The sequence below is a fragment of the Augochlora pura genome, chromosome 3 (assembly GCF_028453695.1).
Source record: "Augochlora pura isolate Apur16 chromosome 3, APUR_v2.2.1, whole genome shotgun sequence".
Lineage (NCBI taxonomy): Eukaryota > Metazoa > Arthropoda > Insecta > Hymenoptera > Halictidae > Augochlora > Augochlora pura.
This window is the reverse complement of record NC_135774.1, coordinates 16,091,874-16,111,874: the sequence shown is the minus strand read 5'-3', so window position 1 is coordinate 16,111,874 and position 20,001 is coordinate 16,091,874. Positions and strand designations below refer to the sequence as shown.

The following is a 20,001-nucleotide window of genomic DNA, read 5'->3' as shown; positions in this document are numbered from 1 at the left end:
ATTTTAATGGAACAAATAAAATTATGCTACCGTGGTGCTTCTGATAATTGTTCAAAAGAAATACACCCTGATCTAAAGTTATGCATAGCAATAGCCTTTCACGCTCTAACAATTCCAGATAAATCCTTGCACCGCAAGCGGGAATCCTTGCAACAACGGCGCGACGTGCGTGGCCCTACAGCAAGGTCGCTACAAGTGCGACTGTCTACCGGGCTGGGAAGGTCAGAGCTGCGAGATCAACACTGACGATTGCGCGGAGAAGCCTTGCCTGCTCGCAGCCAACTGCACCGACCTGATCGCGGACTTCAGCTGTGACTGTCCACCAGGATTCACCGGCAAGCGTTGCCACGAGAAGATCGACCTCTGCTCAGGAAACCCCTGCTTGAACGGCATATGCGTGGACAACCTGTTCAGCCACGAGTGCATCTGCCACCCCGGATGGACAGGCTCGGCCTGCGAGACCAACATCAACGAGTGCTCCGGCAAACCCTGTCGCAACAACGGCCAGTGCATCGACCAGGTGGACGGTTACACGTGCACCTGCGAGCCTGGCTACACCGGGAAGCAGTGCCAGCATACCATCGACGATTGCTCCTCTGACCCTTGCCAGAACGGAGGAACATGCTTGGACCAACTGGAAGGGTTCGTGTGCAAGTGCAGGCCAGGCTTCGTCGGCCTCCAATGCGAGGCGGAGCTGGACGAGTGCCTCAGCGATCCTTGCAGTCCTGTCGGAACCGATCGCTGCGTTGACCTCGACAACACCTTCGTCTGCCACTGCCGCGAAGGCTACACCGGCGCGGCTTGCGAGATCAACGTCGACGACTGTGTCTCCGGGCCTTGTTTGAATGGCGCCACATGCAGAGACGAGGTCGGAGGGTTCAAGTGCATGTGTCCAGAGGGATGGACGGGTGTCCATTGCGAGATCGACGTCGGAATGTGCCAGAACCATCCTTGCCAGAACGACGCCGCCTGCGTTGACTTGTTCATGGATTACTTCTGTGTGTAAGTTGATTGTAGTCCTCGTATAAGGTTCTTCGTGTGTTGCATTGTGCATTTCTGATTTTTATAAATAGTATGATAAATTCGAGATTTGTTCAATCTGAGGATATTTTGCGAATTTTCGGAGATGTATAAACAAAAAATAATTGGGTTTCACTGACAAAAAGATTGATACTCTCTTACTTACTATATAATAATATACAATATAAATTAGAAAACTACAGACTATGGAATTAACAACGTGAATTAATAACTTTGACGTCGCACTATGGCAATCAATGGATGCAAATGTTACATCTAAGTCAGTCCATTTAATGAAAGACAGACTTAAGTTTTTTATAAATGCAAACGGTAGATCAACTTCTTATTAAAACCTTTAATCGTTCAATTTAAATAACTATTAAATGTTCTATTCAAATACATTCGTGAGCCACTTCTGGTACGTGTTTACGATAAATATACTGCAAAAACGGTATATATTATTAAATTATTTTCTACTTTTACTTATATCATTATATTACTTAAGATCCATCATTTGTTATATGTGTCATATTATATCAAATGCTTCACTTTAACATATATTGTATATTTAATTAATTGATTATTAGAAACGTAAGCGTTCGAATACTTTCGTGTACGAGTGTATATCTCAAAAACTACATTGTTCTTACATTCTAACGCTCGCCTTACATTACGAAATTACATTGGTATAGATCTTGGTATTCTGGGTTTACAGGTGTCCGTCAGGCACCGACGGCAAACAGTGCGAGACCGCGCCGGAGCGCTGCATCGGCAATCCGTGCATGCACAATGGACGCTGTCAAGACTTTGGATCCGGACTGAATTGTACCTGTCCCGACGATTTCACCGGCATCGGGTGTCAATACGAGTACGACGCCTGTCAGGCCGGAGCTTGCAAAAACGGTGCTACTTGTATCGACGACGGGCCTGGGTTCACTTGCGTTTGTCCACCGGGATACACAGGTGACTGCGATGAACTTGTTGATTTCTTAGAGACTCCAGAGACAAGTTAGTTAGCGTTAGTTGTGTTCGTACTATAATTTATAACTTTGATCGATATTATTATTTAGGCAAAACGTGCGAGGATGATATAGTCGACTGCAAAGAGAACTCGTGCCCTCCATCGGCAACCTGCATCGACCTTACCGGCAAATTCTTCTGCCAGTGTCCGTTCAACTTGACTGGAGATGATTGCAGAAAATGTAAGTATTTTGAATGTTACGATTTTATTTTGAGTTGCGCACGATGTCACTTATAACGACAAATGGAAGGGCGTTGTTTTAGGTTTAAATTATTATACAGGGTGTCCTATGAATGTTAATAATCTGGTAATGGGTATCTGCAGTCATTTCAAACAACATCTTCCTTTGTAACAATTTTCCCTGAGGCTTTGTTAACGAGTTATTAAAGAGAAACATTGGCGCTAAGAAAGCGATTCAACGAGTGGGCAATGCCCAAATCCAATCATTAATTCAGCCGCCTCTCATCGGCCAATGTTTTTCGTTAATAACTTGATAACAATGCCTTGGAGAAAATTATTGTAAAGGAAAAGATCACTTCGAATTACTTCAGGAACCCCTCGTTTCCCCATTGCGAGTGACTTTTGGCATATCCCATAAAACTCACGGAGCAATCTCAACTTTTATTTCAATAACAATCGTCATATTGTCTTCGTTTATAAGATATACGCAAAAACTGTTGGCGTTACCCTGTATATACTGTAACTTTTCCTCACCGCCGCTCCTCTTTCAAAGCGTGCAAAGTACATTAACTGTATAATAATACCATCGTTAATAATTAATATTTTTTAGCAATCCAAGTGGACTACGATCTCTACTTCAGCGATCCAGCTCGCAGCAGCGCAGCACAGGTGATTCCATTCTTCACCGGCGGAAGCAAGAGCTTAACCGTGGCTATGTGGGTGCAGTACATCCAGAAGGATGAAGCAGGAATCTTCTTCACTCTCTATGCTGTTAGGTAAGTTTCCGCGCACCATAATTGTCGAACAAAAGACTAACTTCCGATCTTCAATTGCAGCTCTCCGCACGTCCCGACGAACCGTAGACTGATGATCCAAGCGCACAGCAACGGCGTGCAGGTGTCGCTGTTCCATGACCTTCAGGATGTCTATCTTCCATTCAGGGAGTATGCAACGATCAATGACGGCCAATGGCATCACGTCGCTGTGGTTTGGAACGGTGAGAACGGCGGTGAACTGATCCTGATTACCGAGGGACTTATAGCTAGTAAGACTGAGGGCTATGGCAGCGGCAGATCTCTACCAGCATAGTAAGTGTTTCTTTTTTTATTAAAAGGAGTAGCAAATAAAATTTTATAAGTTTGTTTTGTTAACTAGTAGGGAGATAGTATACAGATTTGATTAACATTATGTCTACCGCGATTTTGTGTATACTTTCTTTGACTAAATAGTGTCTTTTGAGTGATATATTTATTGATACATTGATTCGTATATATTAGAGATCATTTAATCAGGATTTAAATTATACTACACACTGAAGGTAACATCGCCTGTTAAATAACCGCTTTCACAATGTTTTTATTGCAATTATTCAAGCCATAAAGCTACTTCCATTGGAAATTATTCAACATATTTCTTTACTCAGGCGCACAATATTTTAAAAATCATGGAAGATTTAAGTGAATTGAATCTTATAATGTTTACAAAGCAACAAATGTCAGCTACTCTTCGACCACGGTACGTTTAGTGTTAACCCTTTACCGGACTTTAACGAGTCTGACTCGTGGTGGATATTTCTAATAACAAGCTGTTAGGTATGAATGCTGATCAGTTTCTCGAAGTCGACAATATTCCCCTGTCAACAATATTTACACATACGTCTAGATGTAAATACACGATAAATATAAAGTTTCTTTTTCTGCTAAGAAATTATTGCGATCGAAAAAGTTCCAAGCATTGCAATTGTGCAGATTACAATTAGAATACAAGATATCAAGGCAAGGGGTTAACCCTATCTACTCGAAGCCATTTGAACTCTAAATCTGAAATAGAATTTCTGGCTCATAGCATTTCTATTCTATGTAACAAAGTGCACTTTTATGCATACGAAATTGATTCTTGTGATTCGTACCAATAGTTTCATATAACAATTATTTAAATCTGAACTTTGATGGTATAAAAATTATATCAAATCTAAACTTTGTTGATATGATGGCAATTCTTAGAGTTATCCCTCGAGTACGAAGGGTTAACATTGATAATAGAAGAATAGAGGCAAACTGACTCAGTCTATAAAAATTAAAATGAATCCCAATTTGCGTACGTTACTAAACAATTCAACTAAAGTAATTTGAAACATTCTTAAAAATTCTCAGCTCAATAAATACAAAAATTCGATATTACTAACAGAAAAATTAGTCGTGGAGAAATAATTAAACTTATCAAATAATTTGAACTTAAAATTTAAAAAGCGTCTTTTGACTCTGCTTGTTAGAAATGGTGTTAACTACAATATTAAATATAAAATCTGTTTTCCAGCGCCTGGGCTGTTCTCGGAAAGCCGCAAAGCGAGAATGCGAAGGGCTACACCGAATCTGGTTTCCAAGGCCACCTGACCAAGGTCCAAATCTGGAGTCGAGCCCTGCACGTAACCAACGAGATCCAGAAACAAGTCCGAGACTGTCGCACCGAACCTGTCCTATACCAAGGTTTAGTGCTGACTTGGGCTGGCTACGACGAAACAGTTGGAGGTGTCGAGAGAGTGGTGCCCTCTCATTGCGGCCAGCGAGTATGCCCACCTGGCTACGGCGGCAGTAAATGCCAGCAACTGGAATCTGACAAGATCCCACCCAAGGTAGACCACTGTCCAGGCGATCTCTGGGTGATCGCGAAGAACGGATCGTCCATTGTCACCTGGGACGAGCCACGGTTTATCGATAACGTCGGAATAGCGAGGATTCAGGAGAAGAATGGACACAAGTCCGGCCAGACCCTGATGTGGGGAACTTATGACATCAGTTACGTTGCTTACGACCAGGCTGGCAACTCTGCTAGCTGCAACTTCAAGGTCTACGTGCTGTGTAAGTTCATCTATGACCTTTATTCATCTCTAAACCTCATCTTCGTAGTTCCATCAGTTGTTCAAGATTCTTGATTAACTCTTCAGCCGATTTCTGCCCGGAGCTGGCTGACCCGATCGGAGGTACCCAACAGTGCAAAGACTGGGGCTCGGGTGGACAGTTCAAAGTCTGCGAGATCTTCTGTAACACTGGACTCAGATTCTCTCAGGAGGTACCAAAGTTCTATACCTGTGGAGCCGAAGGCTTCTGGCGGCCCACCAATGATCCATCTCTCCCGCTGATCTATCCTGCTTGCACAAGTAAGACTACATCTTATTTTTAAACATTCCCAGATACCTGAATTTATCGACTCGAGTTCAACAATTTGTATTGAATGTTTCAGGCGCTACACCAGCTCAGCGCGTCTTCAGAATCAAGATGAACTTCCCGACGTCGGTTCTCTGCAACGAAGCTGGCCAAGGCGTGCTCAAGAAGAAAGTTAGGGACGCCGTCAACTCGTTGAACAGGGATTGGAACTTCTGTTCATACTCTTTCGAAGGCAAGTCACGTTTCCTCTTTGGTTCGATGTTGAAAGTCTTCGGCCTTCTAATCGTTGCGTACTTTGAATAGGAACTCGCGAGTGCAAGGACTTGAATATCGACGTGCAATGCGACCATCGTGCACGCACCACTCGCGAGACCAACGAAGAAGATGGCGGCACATACATCATTTCCGCTGTAGTTCCAGCAGAGTCGTAAGTGTCCAATGTTTCGGATTTCGTGTGCTTGTTCTTTAACCCTTTCGTTACGGATGCCAACTATCTCTAGTCTGTAGTCCCTAATTGTAATAATCGCGTCTGCGCGACGTGTTGTTTGTACGGGTGACGATTATAATCGGCATATAGTACTATATAAATATATATATAATATAATAGAATACAATACAATATTATATTATATAATTTAATATTGCATTTTTATTATTATTATATTATATAATATAACGTAATATAAGACTATAAATGACCCGTACCATGCCGTTGTTCCAGTGGAATGCAGTAACGAAAGGGTTAATGTTCTCAATCGCGCATTTCTCGCCACTTTCGACGGTGATTTGCCCTAGCATTAGCTGCAGACATGCTTCGATACGAGCAGGATTGTTTGAATTCAGTTACTGAGCATTATTGTTACTTGTGTTGCATCGTAGAACGAGACAGGCAAGGCAAGGCAGTGATACCTACGAGGTGGAGATCTCGTTCCCGGCGATAAAGTAAGGACAGCTCTCGATTTACGCCAAGTGCGAAATCCATCATTGTACATGTGTTCTCGTCATGCGGGGCTCGGTGTTAGCCGACATCACCTTTCATTTTTATAAATCCATACATGATCATCTACATACCATTACCTAGTAGATGCATGGGTGCACACGGAAAAAAAGCAGATTTGTTGCTCTGTCGAATTGACAGCTGATATATGAAATTTTGGACATTTTGTTTTCATTATCGTTTTAATGATTGACTGAGAAATTAGTATAGCTATCAGTCTTTGAAAAGAAGTTTGCTGGAACGATGCATACTATTGTTTGTTCATTGTGGAGTATAGTTTTTGACAGACATTTTTATTTCAGTTCTGATTCGGTGGATTAATTTTATACTTTGTAAATTTATTTAAAATTAAAACTTATTTAAACAATAAGGGAAACTTACGATTTTAGAAATCGGTTTCCAAGTTATAGTATATAATTAGTATTAAAAAACTGTCATAGCATGTTTCAGAATGCACCTTCGTTTTTGAGATATTTTGATTTAAAGTTTAAATACAACCATATAAATGACATACGAATTAATCATTTGAAAACTTTAAGTTTAAATCTTTCATATAAGAGTTTATTCATTTTTTAAATCAAGTAACTTTTGTATTTAACATTTTTCCCGAAAAAGTATTGTTTTTAAAATATTTTTATTTAAAATTTGACTGCAACCATATAAATAACATTTAGAAAATGATCATTTCAAAACTTTAAGTTTAAATATTTCAAGAATAATACATTTTCGGGAGAAATGTTTCATACAAAAGTTTAATCTTTTTTAAAATCGAGTAACTTTTGTACTTAACATTTGTCCTGAAAAAGTCTTGTTTTTGAGATATTTGGATCCAATGATTTCAAATGAGTATCTTATACATGTTAACCATACGGTTGCATAGAATATTTAAACCAAAATACCTAAAAATGAAGGTCCATTTTGAAAATTGTCATCATTCTAGATTCAAAACTGATTTCCATAACGTATATTCTCCTTGTAAGCTACCCTCAAGATTTCTCTCCTAATAAATTATTATTTTACACAAGCAATCTACTTAAACTGCAACCTTTATAAAATCAGACACTTTATTGCATTCAACGCCATACAAAGAATGATTAAAGTAGACTTACAATTCAGTTGTCATTCGACGTGGTAACAAGAACTTTCCTCCGTGTGAGTACCGGTAGGAAGAAATTGACTTACCAAGGTCAATTAAGATATCGCTTCATCAGTGGAAAGATGAAAGCAGCCTGGCTACGATTAATGTACGATTCTCTGACGACTGATACGTCGATTCTAACTGACTGGTATGCACGTTGTTACTAACTGTTCACACGTGACTGTGTAAATGGGACTCGATCGACTTAACCAGGTACCAACGAGACAATAGTCAAATAACAATGGAACGCGAACTGTATAACGCCTGACCAGAGAACCGAGTTTTTTGGTAGCCACTTGGAAATTCGCAATCGTTAAAAACATCATCGACAGTCGTCTACTATAATCTAACACCAAACAGCTCGGTTATCGATTGTAACATGATGTTAAACCAGGGACCAAACCCTGCACTAAACTATGAAATATATACATACATAGCATTAGACCTGTTATACATATGTTAGGATTCCAGGATATCTTGAACATTAAACGTTACCTAGGTGACATAATTAATAGGTGTCGATAGGGTCTTACTGAGGATCCCATGGAAAGGCTGCCTGGTTACCTTCGCCTAAAGATAACGGCTGTACATATTTGCGCATACTCTCCTTCATCTATCGCTGCAATAGGTGATCCAGTGATTACCAATCGATCAACGATCCTCTATTTTTTATAGCGATCCGATTTTGAACGCGAACTCCAACGAGAGAGCAACGGTCCAGACCTTGTTAGAAAGACTGATCCTGGAAGAAGACCAGTTCGATGTGCACGATATTCTGCCGAACACCGTTCCCGATCCGGCATCCTTGACACTGGAGTCTGATTACGACTGCCCTGTTGGACAAGTGGTTATGGCACCCGACTGTGGTAAGCATTAATCTACATAAGACAGGATGTTTACGCTAATACTAGTCAGTGTGCTTTTTGCAAATAGTTGGAAAAGAATTTAAGAGAACAAAGTTATACCGCATACTCACTGCGGTACACAGTGAGACAACTGCTCTAAACAAACTAATTATGAAGGAGTCCTATAAGTTCTTTCCGCGGTACGCTATGTATGATCTCAAGAGTATACTGGATGAAGATCCGTGATATAGTCTGCACTAGATAGTGAATGCCACTAACATTCCCAGGACAATTTTTCTAGGAATCGGTATAAAGTTTGGATTTCAAACCACTTCGCGGAAACCATCCTTATAACCGTGTCATTCCACACTCTATTCCGCTTTATTATTGTTGAGGAGTCGTCAGATGTATGACAGAATCCTCTGAATATTGCACTTGGTGCCTACTACTATACTCGAAGGACCACCTACTGTGTGTGGGACTAAAAAACTGTTCCTAATTGTAACACGTAACCTAACCGTTACGTATTCTGTCTATCTCTGTTCTCTGTACTGTAATGTCTGAATCTGTACTGTCTGCTCGATGTATCTATACTGTTCTATACTGTTTGACTGTTTGTTCTATTCTGTCTGAATTCTGAATCTACTCTCCTCAAGGTCTGTATCTTTCTGTGTTTGAATCTATTCTGCCTTGCAACCCCTCTTTGGGCCTTACGCGCCCCCCCCCCCCTTTCCAGAGTGAAGGGAAAACCTAGTCATCCCTTCCAATGTGCCCGAAGCACGTTGTCTGTGATGGGGATGACTAGGCGGGCCGCGTGCACTCGGGGGTGGACGGATGTTTTTGGCAATGTTTTGAAAGTTCAGCTGGCCAGGATCGCTGATGCCGATACCTGACGGCCGAGTCCCTTTTCCTTAGTCTTGGGACTTTATGACGGGGCTTCTTGGATCTGTGAGACTAAATGATGGCATTACCTTCATCATCCTGAAATATATTTATCTTATGTGCCACATGTTGGCTGCGGACCGGCCCACTAACGACTGTAATAATCCTAAACGCATTTAAAACGAATTGCTGAAAAAGTCACAGATGGCCAGCCATACCATAAAGTCATTTCTAAATCTCTCGCCCTAACAATTATACTTTCTTCTACTCCCTTACACTCTATTCTACTCTGTTCCATATTGTTCCACTCTATTCCACTCTGTCATAGCCTATTTTACATTATATTCTACTCCATTCCACTTTATATTCAGCTCTATTTCACTATATTCCACTCTATTCTACTCTACATTATACTCTACTCATTCCATGCAATTACACTATATTCTGAGCAATTTTATTCTGTTCCACTATATTCCACTCTATTACAATATCTTCTACTCTCTTACACTCCATTCCACTCTATTCAATCTCATTCTAATCTATTCCATTCTATTCCACTCTATTATACTCTATGCTACATTATATCGTACTCTATTATACTCCATTCTACGCTATTCGCCTCTATTCCACACTATTCCACATTATTTTACTCCTTTCTACGATGATCTACTCTATTACGCTCTATTCTATCCTAATTTACTCTATTCTACTCTGTTCCATTCTATTCAACTTTTTTTCTACCCAGCTTTACTATATTTTACGACATTGAAGAGTGTGCTCTAAGTGCTTTACATGTGATTTCCTTCTTCTGCAACACGAAAAAAGACCATCTCTAAAGAGGCTTGTCACTAGTGACGCAACTTGGATAGATGGAAGAAAGTAATAGAGCAGAACGGTTCACATATAACATATTAAATCAACCTTGAATAACAAATATCGTTTATGGATTTCGCATAAAAAGAGAATGAAGAAGCTTATGGGACACCTTAATACTTATGTATATTGAGGATGTAGTGGCATATTGTATGACAATATATCAATTTGTAATTGAAACAACAAATGGCCTGGAGATCGTGTTGTGCAAAGACGACTTGGCACGGAACATATTAATCACTTAGCTGCGACCAATCTATTTTCAAGCAAAATTTGTTATGCATTTAATCGATCACACTGGGTGTAGTCTTTTTGACAATTACTCTAGAATTAATCTAAAGCATGCGAAATTTATGGATACGTTATATAAGCATTTAATCTAAATCGTAGAAGTATTTTTGTTTTGATATGTAAAATTGCCATTTCCATGTGACGTGTATACACGTTGTCCGTAGCTAAGAGGTTAATAAACCATATTCCAAATTTCGATAGCGAGTCCAACACGACATTATAAAGCAGAGAATGAATCATTAACTATTCCAATCATCTTCTTAAATTTAAATTCCTGATCTGCAATTTCAGTGCCCTGTGCCGTGGGAACCTACTACGACGAGGAGTCGAAGCAATGTCTATCCTGTCCAATCGGCAGCTACCAAAGCGAGTCAGGCCAGCTGAAGTGCAGTTCCTGCCCCGTGATCGCTGGACGTCCTAGCGTGACGGTTGGTCCGGGAGCTCGAAGTGCGGCGGACTGCAAGGAGCGTTGTCCAGCCGGGAAATACTACGACGACGTGGCTGGTTTGTGCCGGAATTGCGGCCACGGCTTCTACCAGCCTAACGAGGGCAGCTTCTCGTGCTTGCTGTGCGGACTCGGGAAGACTACGAGGACAGCGGAAGCCGTATCCCGCGAGGAATGCAGAGACGAGTGCGGATCGGGCCAACAATTGGCGGTCGAAGGGAAATGCGAGCCTTGTCCGCGCGGCAGCTACCGCACGCAAGGTGTCCAAGCTGCTTGCCAGTCTTGCCCCTTGGGCAGAACGACGCCTAACATGGGCTCGGCGTCGATAGAAGAGTGCTCGCTGCCCGTCTGCGACCCGGGAACTTACCTCAATGGAACCCTCAACGAATGCATGCAGTGCAAGAAGGGCATGTACCAGTCCGAGCCGCAGCAGACCTTCTGCATACCTTGCCCACCCAATACCAGCACCAAGGGAGCTGCAGCTGTGAGTCTTTCCCGATTGGCTTCGTCCAGAGATTTTTCAACCATCGAATCGTGCTAATCCTTCTCTTCGTTCTTCCAGACCAGCAAAGCAGACTGCACGAACCCCTGTGAGACCAGCGACGCGGAGATGCACTGCGACGCGAACGCATACTGCTTGCTGATCCCAGAGACCAGCGACTTCAAGTGCGAGTGCAAGCCAGGGTACAACGGAACCGGCACGGAGTGCACAGACGTCTGCATGGGCTACTGCGATAACGAAGGAGCCTGTCTGAAAGACTCCCGTGGTCAGCCGTCCTGCAGATGCAGTGGCAGCTTCACCGGCAAACGCTGCACCGAGAAGTCCGAATTCTTCTACATCACCGGAGGCATCGCTGGCGGTGTCATTCTGATCATCTTCGTCGTACTCTTAGTTTGGATGATCTGCGTCAGGTTCGTGCAGCTTGTTTTGTGTTCTTCTTTTCGTCTTTTTTCCTAAACGTGATTTTGCATTTGCCGCGTTTCCTTTTGCAGAGCTTCTCGTAAGAAGGAGCCTAAGAAGATGCTGACTCCAGCTACCGATCAGAACGGATCCCAAGTGAACTTCTACTATGGCGCGCCTACACCGTACGCCGAGTCGATCGCCCCGTCCCATCATAGTACTTACGCTCATTATTACGACGATGAGGAGGACGGTTGGGAAATGCCTAACTTCTATAACGAGACTTATATGAAAGGTGAGCCGCTGGATATGGCCGTTTTCGTGAAATTGCGCGGAAAGAATGAAGCCTCTGTCACAAAGATCTATGAATAAATATTAACCTTCGTTCTGCTGGCCACTTTAATTATTCATATGATGTTAACTAATATCATTTTAGTTACTCGATTTAAGGAAATTGGAAAGAACAAATTGCTATTATACCAGTGACAATCGAAAGACTGATAGATATAGGAGAAAAATATGAGTTTTGCAAAATTAATGAATTGAGCTGAGAATCAAATTTTTAAGTTATAAGAATAATTAAAACAATTTTGTGAGAGATTATTATATAAATTACATTATTTAGTATAACAAGAAGTGTACATGATCTAAGTAAATTGGATCTTTTTCTTTTTATGAGGTAATGCGAACTAATCAGTTTTATTGTTCGGTAGGTTTAGCGTTAAAATGATAAGAAAATTGATTATCAAATAGTTAAAACAGTTACGTATCGTTCGCTTAAATTCTCTTCATATTCTTCGTTCTTACTTTCACTATAATATATAAATCGAAGCAAACAAATTAAACTGTAGCATCATCCAATCAGATCTTACATAAGCGTGTTATATTTATAAATAAGAATTAAATTATTCTAAAAGCTCCAAGATGATCTATATCGTAGAATCGTTAGAAAAGAATCTTATCGTTAGCATTTTCAATAGCGTTCTTTCCCTATACAGGTTGTCCCAAAAATCATAATCGGAAAATATGACTTTCCCGAAGTTATTTGAAGTAACATCTTCCTTTGCAAAAATGTTCTCCAAAGCGTTGTTAACGAGTTATTAACAAAAAATACTAACTAATGAGAAATTAGCTCTTTTAGCGTGAGGCAGCTGAACCAATGAGCGGAACTGGGTTTCGTCTGCTTGTTGAGTGGACTGCCTAGCGCCGGCCGATCTCGCCTCTCATTGGTCACTGTTTCTCGTTAGTTACTCGCAAACAAATCAATGAATTAAATTTTCGCTAAGAAAAAAGTTGCTTGAAATGACCTCAGGAACCTTTCATTTCCAAGTGACCTCTGGGACACTATATGTATAGACTGGGCTTCCTTTCTGTGCAATTAACCACTTGCGCTACTGATAAACTCGCAGTTGCAGTATGCTATAGTATAATATGCGATGAAGTGTCCGTTTGACATCTTTAACCCCTTTTAGTGCCGACTAAAAGAGTCACGTTTACCCAAACAAAATGTACAAAGCTCGTTTGATGTAGTTTGGTAAAATGTAGTTTCGAAAAGAAATGACAAGAATTTTGTAAAGCCTGATAACTACCAAATTCAAAAAGGGAGGAGAAATAAGAAATGAAATCATTGTTTATTAAAAATATTAAGAAAACAATATTTTTGAGTAGCCAACAACGACGTATCGTTCTTCGGTACTAAGAGGGTTAATCACCGCCTTAGCGTATTGTTAAGCCCTTACATAAAGAATTTTACACGGATATGAATAAATCCTCGCGACAATAGTAACATTTTGTTAACTAGCAATTTACTTGTCTGTGGCAAATTTCAAAACATTTTGGAACATCGACGTGGCGTACACGTTGTTGGCAACTTTTTAGCAAAAGCATCTCGACGTGCGTGACGCGTGTCTTTAAAGCGCAAGTGATTAAAATTAAAAATGCAATTTACAATGAAGTATTTAACGGTCCGTTTTCTTGTCTGTTTTCAGAGAGTCTGCACAATGGTAAAATGAACAGTCTCGCTCGTTCGAACGCCAGTATTTATGGCACGAAAGACGATCTGTACGACAGACTGAAGCGTCACGCGTACCCTGGCAAAAAAGGTGGGGACGTGACCTTGAGCGACTAGATGAATTTCGATCCGACTATAGCGTTCGATGGGTACAGAAGTGACACCAATAAACATTCTGTTTCAGACAAAAGCGACAGTGATAGCGAGGGTCAGTGACGGCGACGAGCGACGACGTTCTACCAGCGTAGAATATAAACAATTAAATTAAAAACAAGCTCCCTCCCCCCTATGTACCAACAACACGGGGCCCTCGTTGCTCCATCGTCGAGCTCTGATTTATTTATTATTCCCGATAGACGAACGTTGTTGCACCCGGTTTGCGCGGTTATCAGGGAGCCGGAACAATCGAAATGATTTTTTCGAACGCAACCAGTGAGCAAAGCGGGTTGTACCGACGGTTAACCAACCGAGTCCTGGAACGATGATCCATTGATCGTCGCTTCGGCACCCGTCGGTCGATTAATCGCCCGGTGAAATTCGGATCGGGGTCACGCGGTCACGCGTCGCGCATGGATACACACTCGAATACACACATACACAGAGAGAGATAAACACACGAACACACGTACATATACAGATGAAAAAAAGAAAGACTACGAGCGAGGTTGTAATTTTTTGTAATTTAATACCGTGTCTAGCCGTTAAGGACTTTATTATATTAATTAACTCCTACGATTAACGGTGCGAGCGAGAGAGGAACGTGTGTGCATGTATGTTAATACACCTATACATAAGCGGATTTATATTTTGTTACTATAGATGCTCGTATCGCACGCTGTAAAATAATATTCACGTAGGCAGGCGCGGACGCGCGGAGAAAACGCGGCGGCGACGAGGCGGCGGAGAGGAAGCGCAAGCGGAACGCGTTCGAATCGAGGCGATTCCGTTTTCCGAGAAAACCGCGGCGCCGTTTCCGCCAACGGCCAAGAGGTCCCGGGTCGAAGTTAATCGGCGAAACTGTCTATTTAACGCCTTTCACGTCGCATAGAGTCGGAGCCGACGCGGAGTGGCACGACCTCCAGCGGCCAATTAACTTCGACTCGAACGATAGTTAGAGAACTTCCGGGAAAAATCAAAAATCAACGACCATCCGAGAACACCGCGACACATGTACATTCGACCGAGCCTACAACGCTGTTTTTTTCACTTTTTACTGTAAAAACTTTAACAAACGGTTGTTTTCTTTTTTTTTATTAATAAAATGTATTTCGATAATACGTCGGCTAGCGCCGCGTGTCGCCTCTGTCGATCAGGTTTCTCAATTTTGGTATACTTGGGTCCAGTCTCATCGGGATCACTCGGTACATATTCTTCTCGAACTGGATGCCGGCTTTGTTTCCTGTGTCCATCGGTGAGTATTTCTTCGCCACGTCGATCTCCTGAAAGAATTTGCTCAAACGAACACTCGAGCCGGCATTTTTGGTTCGTAACTCGGTCTCCGGGTCCTCGGGTTCGTCCTCTTCTTCCGTTTCCGAGGCAGAGCTGTCTGCGAAGTCCGATTCCTCGGAACTCTCTTCATCTGTCGAAAGTATTTATTTATTTTATTATGTCATATATATATATGTATAGTGAATCGAACGATGCGACGAGCGCAATACCTTCTACGCGCCGTTTAGTCATCAGTTGCAGCAGTAACTGGAAAAATAATTCGAATATCTCGGCTGCTGTTCATCACGTATCGCAATCGTCCGCAATTGCGGTCATCGTGTCGTACCTCGATGCGAGCCTGCAAGTCCGTGGAATCTTTTTTCTGCATTGAGAGCTGTTGCGTTCGATTATACTCTGTCCCCGATTAATCGGACTGTCATTTTTAATCGGTCGTTCCATCTGTGTGTCCGAGGTTCCCTGCCATATTGCCGGCTGTTAGTAGAGTCGCAGTGTCGGCGACATTTTCTCGAGAGCTCCGTCCATTCGTTCGATTGCGATCGACTGCCGTGGCAAGCTTCATACTTCATGCGGAAAATCTCCATATATGGTTTGCCCCGAATAATTCTTCTCGCGGCATGCGCATTCAGTGCCGTCGTACGGTAAGTAAACACTCGATTGATTATTTGTCAACGATCAATTGCCAAGTCTTGATAGACGATTCCAGGTTCGCGGAATTCGATTTGCATCGTTGGAACAAGGTGATACAATAAAGCCGCTATTTCTTTTACAGATATACGTACAGTCGATAAAACTGAAAATCGTATAGCAATATATTTCATATGGTTTTATTTGTGGAATATTTTTTATAAACAATTATCCGTTGTAACTTAGTACGGAAATATTCTGATGGATGAATATTCATTTTATTACAACTTATTATTAGAAATCTTCGTGACGGGTCTGACTCGTTGAAGTTCGGCAAGGGGTTAATGATTGCAAAATAATATACAGTTTCCTATAAAAACGAATAAAAATAAATGTCTTCAATGACGTCTACGGAACAAAAGTCACGCTAAAAGTCGTCCATCTGTTTTTATTTGTAAAACTTAAACGTTAACTTAACACTTTACTGACCGTTATCTTATAAATCGGAATTTTACCACGGCAATCAATGATTTGTTATCTATTATTGAGTTAAAAGTTATAGATTGCACTACTATAAACTCCCATATTATTGTATAATTTTTTAATTATTTACCGAATAATAAATCTTGTTCTCCATAAACTTACTAGTCCACGCACAGTCAACTCAATTTTTCAACATTTATGGCAGAAGAAGATTTGTACTTTCTTTAAAATGAGAACCTATAGATATTAGTTCCTTTGGATGACTCCATAAAACGGTATAATTACATAAACCGAACATAAACCATATAAACCATACAAACCATAGAGACCGAAATTATTATATTTATTACTCCCTACAGAATATTAACCACAAAGCATATAATATCTTTTTCTACACATCAAGAAATACATTCCAGTTATTTATTCACTTCATATAAATTCTTTAGATGGCGAAGAGAAAATGTTAGGTTTTATCACTTTGCACTTTGAGAATGTTCATAAAAAAATGTCAACATGTATACGTAACTTTCAAGTACAAATTCCTGCAAATGTGATTGAAATGAAACTTTCATAGATATCCAACGATCTGATAACGAATTGTTTCCAACACGATTTTATCAGTATTCATTTTTCTATGAATTTTAATACATAAAACTTCACAAACGACTTCCCTGTCATAAATAATGAAAATATTTTTGATTTTTTAAATATTCACATGCATTTTTTACTTCATAATATCATAGCTGGCACCGAGATGAACTCAATGACCTTGATCCTTGTAATAACGCTAAAGTAATTTTCGACACATATTACCGCTTCTTGAATCACTGTGTTCTATCATTTTTTCATTCGATATGAAACTAACAAACAGAAATGAGTCTTTCTCATAATGAGGCTATTTGTCATACAACCCTAAATCCTATATAAAAAGTGAATAGGAAACGTACTAATACTTAATAGACTGCTCCGAAAACAAAACAGTGATTTTTATTAAAATAAGACTCTTACGTAAGGAAAACTGAATAACATGAATTAGTCTCAACTGAATTTATTTTCTAATAGTTTCGCATTGTTATCTTTATTTAAATTTGTTCTCCTCGACAATGATTCAGATCTAACTGTCGAACTTCCAATTGTCTTCTTATTTTAGGCGCGAAACTCTTCTATGCTATGCACGAACCTCGGAGAGCGCGCGCATGCGTGCATACCAACACACGCGCGCGACTTGCCTAATACAATAAGCCTGGTGTGATTACATGCAAAGTCTCGGTACACAACGAAGAATGGCACAAGGATCATCACCTTCGCCACTACTAATATGACAAACTTACTGTCGTGGAAATTGCTTTCGAAACGAGAATGAAGTGAAGTTAATGTATATATGTATTTAATGTTAAAATACCTTAACAGGATTTATCAAAATCGACCTTCGGTTTTGAAATATTTGAAGTAGATAATATACAGTGTGTTACATAAACTCTGTCCAGTTAAATATCTTGATTAATTAAAATGAGTATAACATAATACAATGTAGTACGATATAGTATAATAGAGTACAATATAATATATTATACAATATAGTTATAATTCGTTTATTTTCAACTCATGTTCCCTTGGCCTTACATAAAATATAATATAATGTAATACGATATAGTATAATACAGTAAAATACAGTATAATTGACTATAATATAGTACATTATAAGAAATTAGTTTATGAATCAAACCATGTTCCCCCGGGCTCACATAAAATGCCCGAGGTAATATATTATATTATACAATATACTGTAATATAGTATAATTTAATATGATATAGTTTAGTAGAACACAGTAAAATTTAGTATAACATAATATAATAAAATATGGTACAGTATAATATAATATAACATAATTTTATGCTTGACATTGCATATTCCGAAAGTAGAAGATGCATTTATCATAAAATTTACCGGTCCAGAAATATTTGACGTTTTTCACAAAACTATTCATGTTTGAAATGTCTGGCATTTGCAGCTAAGCAACGTGTAATCTTTCAATTGTCGCATACCTTATACGTCTTATTGTAGAAATATCTCAGAAACAGTAAGTTTCAGCCCAGATACGGAAATGCAGCAAATAAAATTGTTGTCCATTTAAAAGAACAAAGCTGACCTCTAGATTTTCTCCGTCTCCACTTGCAGGAATATCAATTATATTGTATTATGTACTTATAATTATTGTGTATTTATAAATGTATTTTAATGATAGTTAGATCGATAAAATAAAATTATGATAGATCAATTCATCTTAGCACGAACTACAACAATATTAAATAAAAAATACATACACCATGTAATTAAAAGAAAAATAAAGATGACCATGATTTTTACAATGGAACGCTCTTTCTACTATTTGTAACATTATAATCTATAGCTGATTAAGAGTTGATTAACTGTCGTCAGACTGTGGGAAACGCTTGACAAAACGTGACGATGAGTAATATTCAAATACAGATACAGACAGAGTACCCTAAATTGGTGGGGCACAATTTTTCGGACGAAACGCAATGCAGGATCATAGTTTCGCAATAAACTCCGTCGAGCGCGCCTTATATAATTCTCAAAAGGAATTACGCGAGGTTCACGTGCGATTAGAAAATAGTCGTCAAGGGCGCCTTATCGTGGCGGCAGCATCTCCGAAAAGTCAGCATCACCGTCTGACGCAAGAATTTCAGCGGCAGGAAAATCGTGCGTATTTCGAACGCGGTATACCAGCGCCGGCGCCATCTGCGGCGGCATTACGTTCGGAACCTATCGCAAAATCGATGGCGCGGCGGTGAGCAAGAAACTTACAACATTCCAGCAAAATTACGCGTCGCATGCTCTGCTAATCGCGCGACGGTCACGTAATCCGCTATTGTCCTACGTCCTTCCGTCGATATCAATTCGTCAATCCTATCGAGCGTGCGAATCTTCGGAGTTTTCGCGACGTCCGGGATTCGTGCTCGACGGGGGCCATCGTCGTCGGCGTGACCAGAATTTCTGAGAAACGCGAACAGGAGCAAAAAGAACAGAGTTTCCGGGACTCGGTCCGACGAGTAGAAAGTACGCGGAACAATGCAAAGAAAAGAGAAAAGGATTATCGACTGCGAACATTCGCCGGCCCGGCGCGGTGCTGCCCGGCGCGGTGCTGCCCGGCGCACAATGATTCGATCTTACTGCCGCTCGGAACAAAAATCGTATCTTCTAATTAATTTTCAATTTAAGTAGTTTGACCATTCTTTTGGTAATATATAAATATATATAATATATATAAATATATATCATGTATAGAAATATATATCACGTATATTATATAATATAATAATGTATAATATACATATAAAACTTCAGTCTTAAATCTTTTCTAAATAAAATAATCATTTATTAATATTTAGTATTAACATTTATTATAAAATGCGTACTAAATGATTTTTACTATTGGTTGGTATATACGATGACGCATAAAAATCTGTTATGTAATATAAATACATTACGTTCAAGTGTATAGTACATATTCCAAGATAATACATAAATTACATTAATATAGTACATGCATCATCTTAATATAATACATCCACAACTGACATATATTTATTATTTACGGCGAGCCTTAATAATCATGAAAGCAAACCGAATATGAATTTTCTTGTAGGTTAAT

At 40.0% G+C, this 20,001-nt stretch overlaps 2 protein-coding genes across 3 annotated transcripts in view; one reads left to right on the top strand and one right to left on the bottom strand.

The window, feature by feature from the left end:
- Uif (sushi, von Willebrand factor type A, EGF and pentraxin domain-containing protein uif) overlaps nt 1-15,043 on the top strand; it is a 96,902-nt gene extending 81,859 nt beyond the window's left edge. Inside the window, exons 22-37 of one of the 2 annotated variants that reach the window (XM_078177014.1) lie at nt 119-1,002; nt 1,736-1,983; nt 2,091-2,222; nt 2,832-2,997; nt 3,058-3,309; nt 4,538-5,079; nt 5,166-5,378; nt 5,462-5,617; nt 5,689-5,812; nt 6,265-6,327; nt 8,196-8,386; nt 10,703-11,340; nt 11,419-11,768; nt 11,850-12,052; nt 13,746-13,859; nt 13,953-15,043. In XM_078177014.1, coding sequence (XP_078033140.1) covers nt 119-1,002; nt 1,736-1,983; nt 2,091-2,222; nt 2,832-2,997; nt 3,058-3,309; nt 4,538-5,079; nt 5,166-5,378; nt 5,462-5,617; nt 5,689-5,812; nt 6,265-6,327; nt 8,196-8,386; nt 10,703-11,340; nt 11,419-11,768; nt 11,850-12,052; nt 13,746-13,859; nt 13,953-13,984 — 4,308 coding nt within the window. In that variant the 3' untranslated portion in view covers nt 13,985-15,043. The remainder of the gene's footprint in view (nt 1-118; nt 1,003-1,735; nt 1,984-2,090; nt 2,223-2,831; nt 2,998-3,057; nt 3,310-4,537; nt 5,080-5,165; nt 5,379-5,461; nt 5,618-5,688; nt 5,813-6,264; nt 6,328-8,195; nt 8,387-10,702; nt 11,341-11,418; nt 11,769-11,849; nt 12,053-13,745; nt 13,860-13,952) is intronic. The other variant, XM_078177015.1, reaches the window with a different exon arrangement.
- An 8-nt stretch (nt 15,044-15,051) lies between these two features.
- LOC144467976 (uncharacterized) lies at nt 15,052-15,735 on the bottom strand. Its single transcript, XM_078177018.1, has 2 exons — nt 15,427-15,735; nt 15,052-15,347 (listed from the first exon to the last, which is right to left on the bottom strand). The coding sequence occupies exons 1-2, from the start codon at nt 15,446-15,448 to the stop codon at nt 15,052-15,054; spliced, it is 318 nt and encodes a 105-aa protein (XP_078033144.1). The 5' UTR covers nt 15,449-15,735.
- Nucleotides 15,736-20,001: the final 4,266 nt, after the last annotated feature.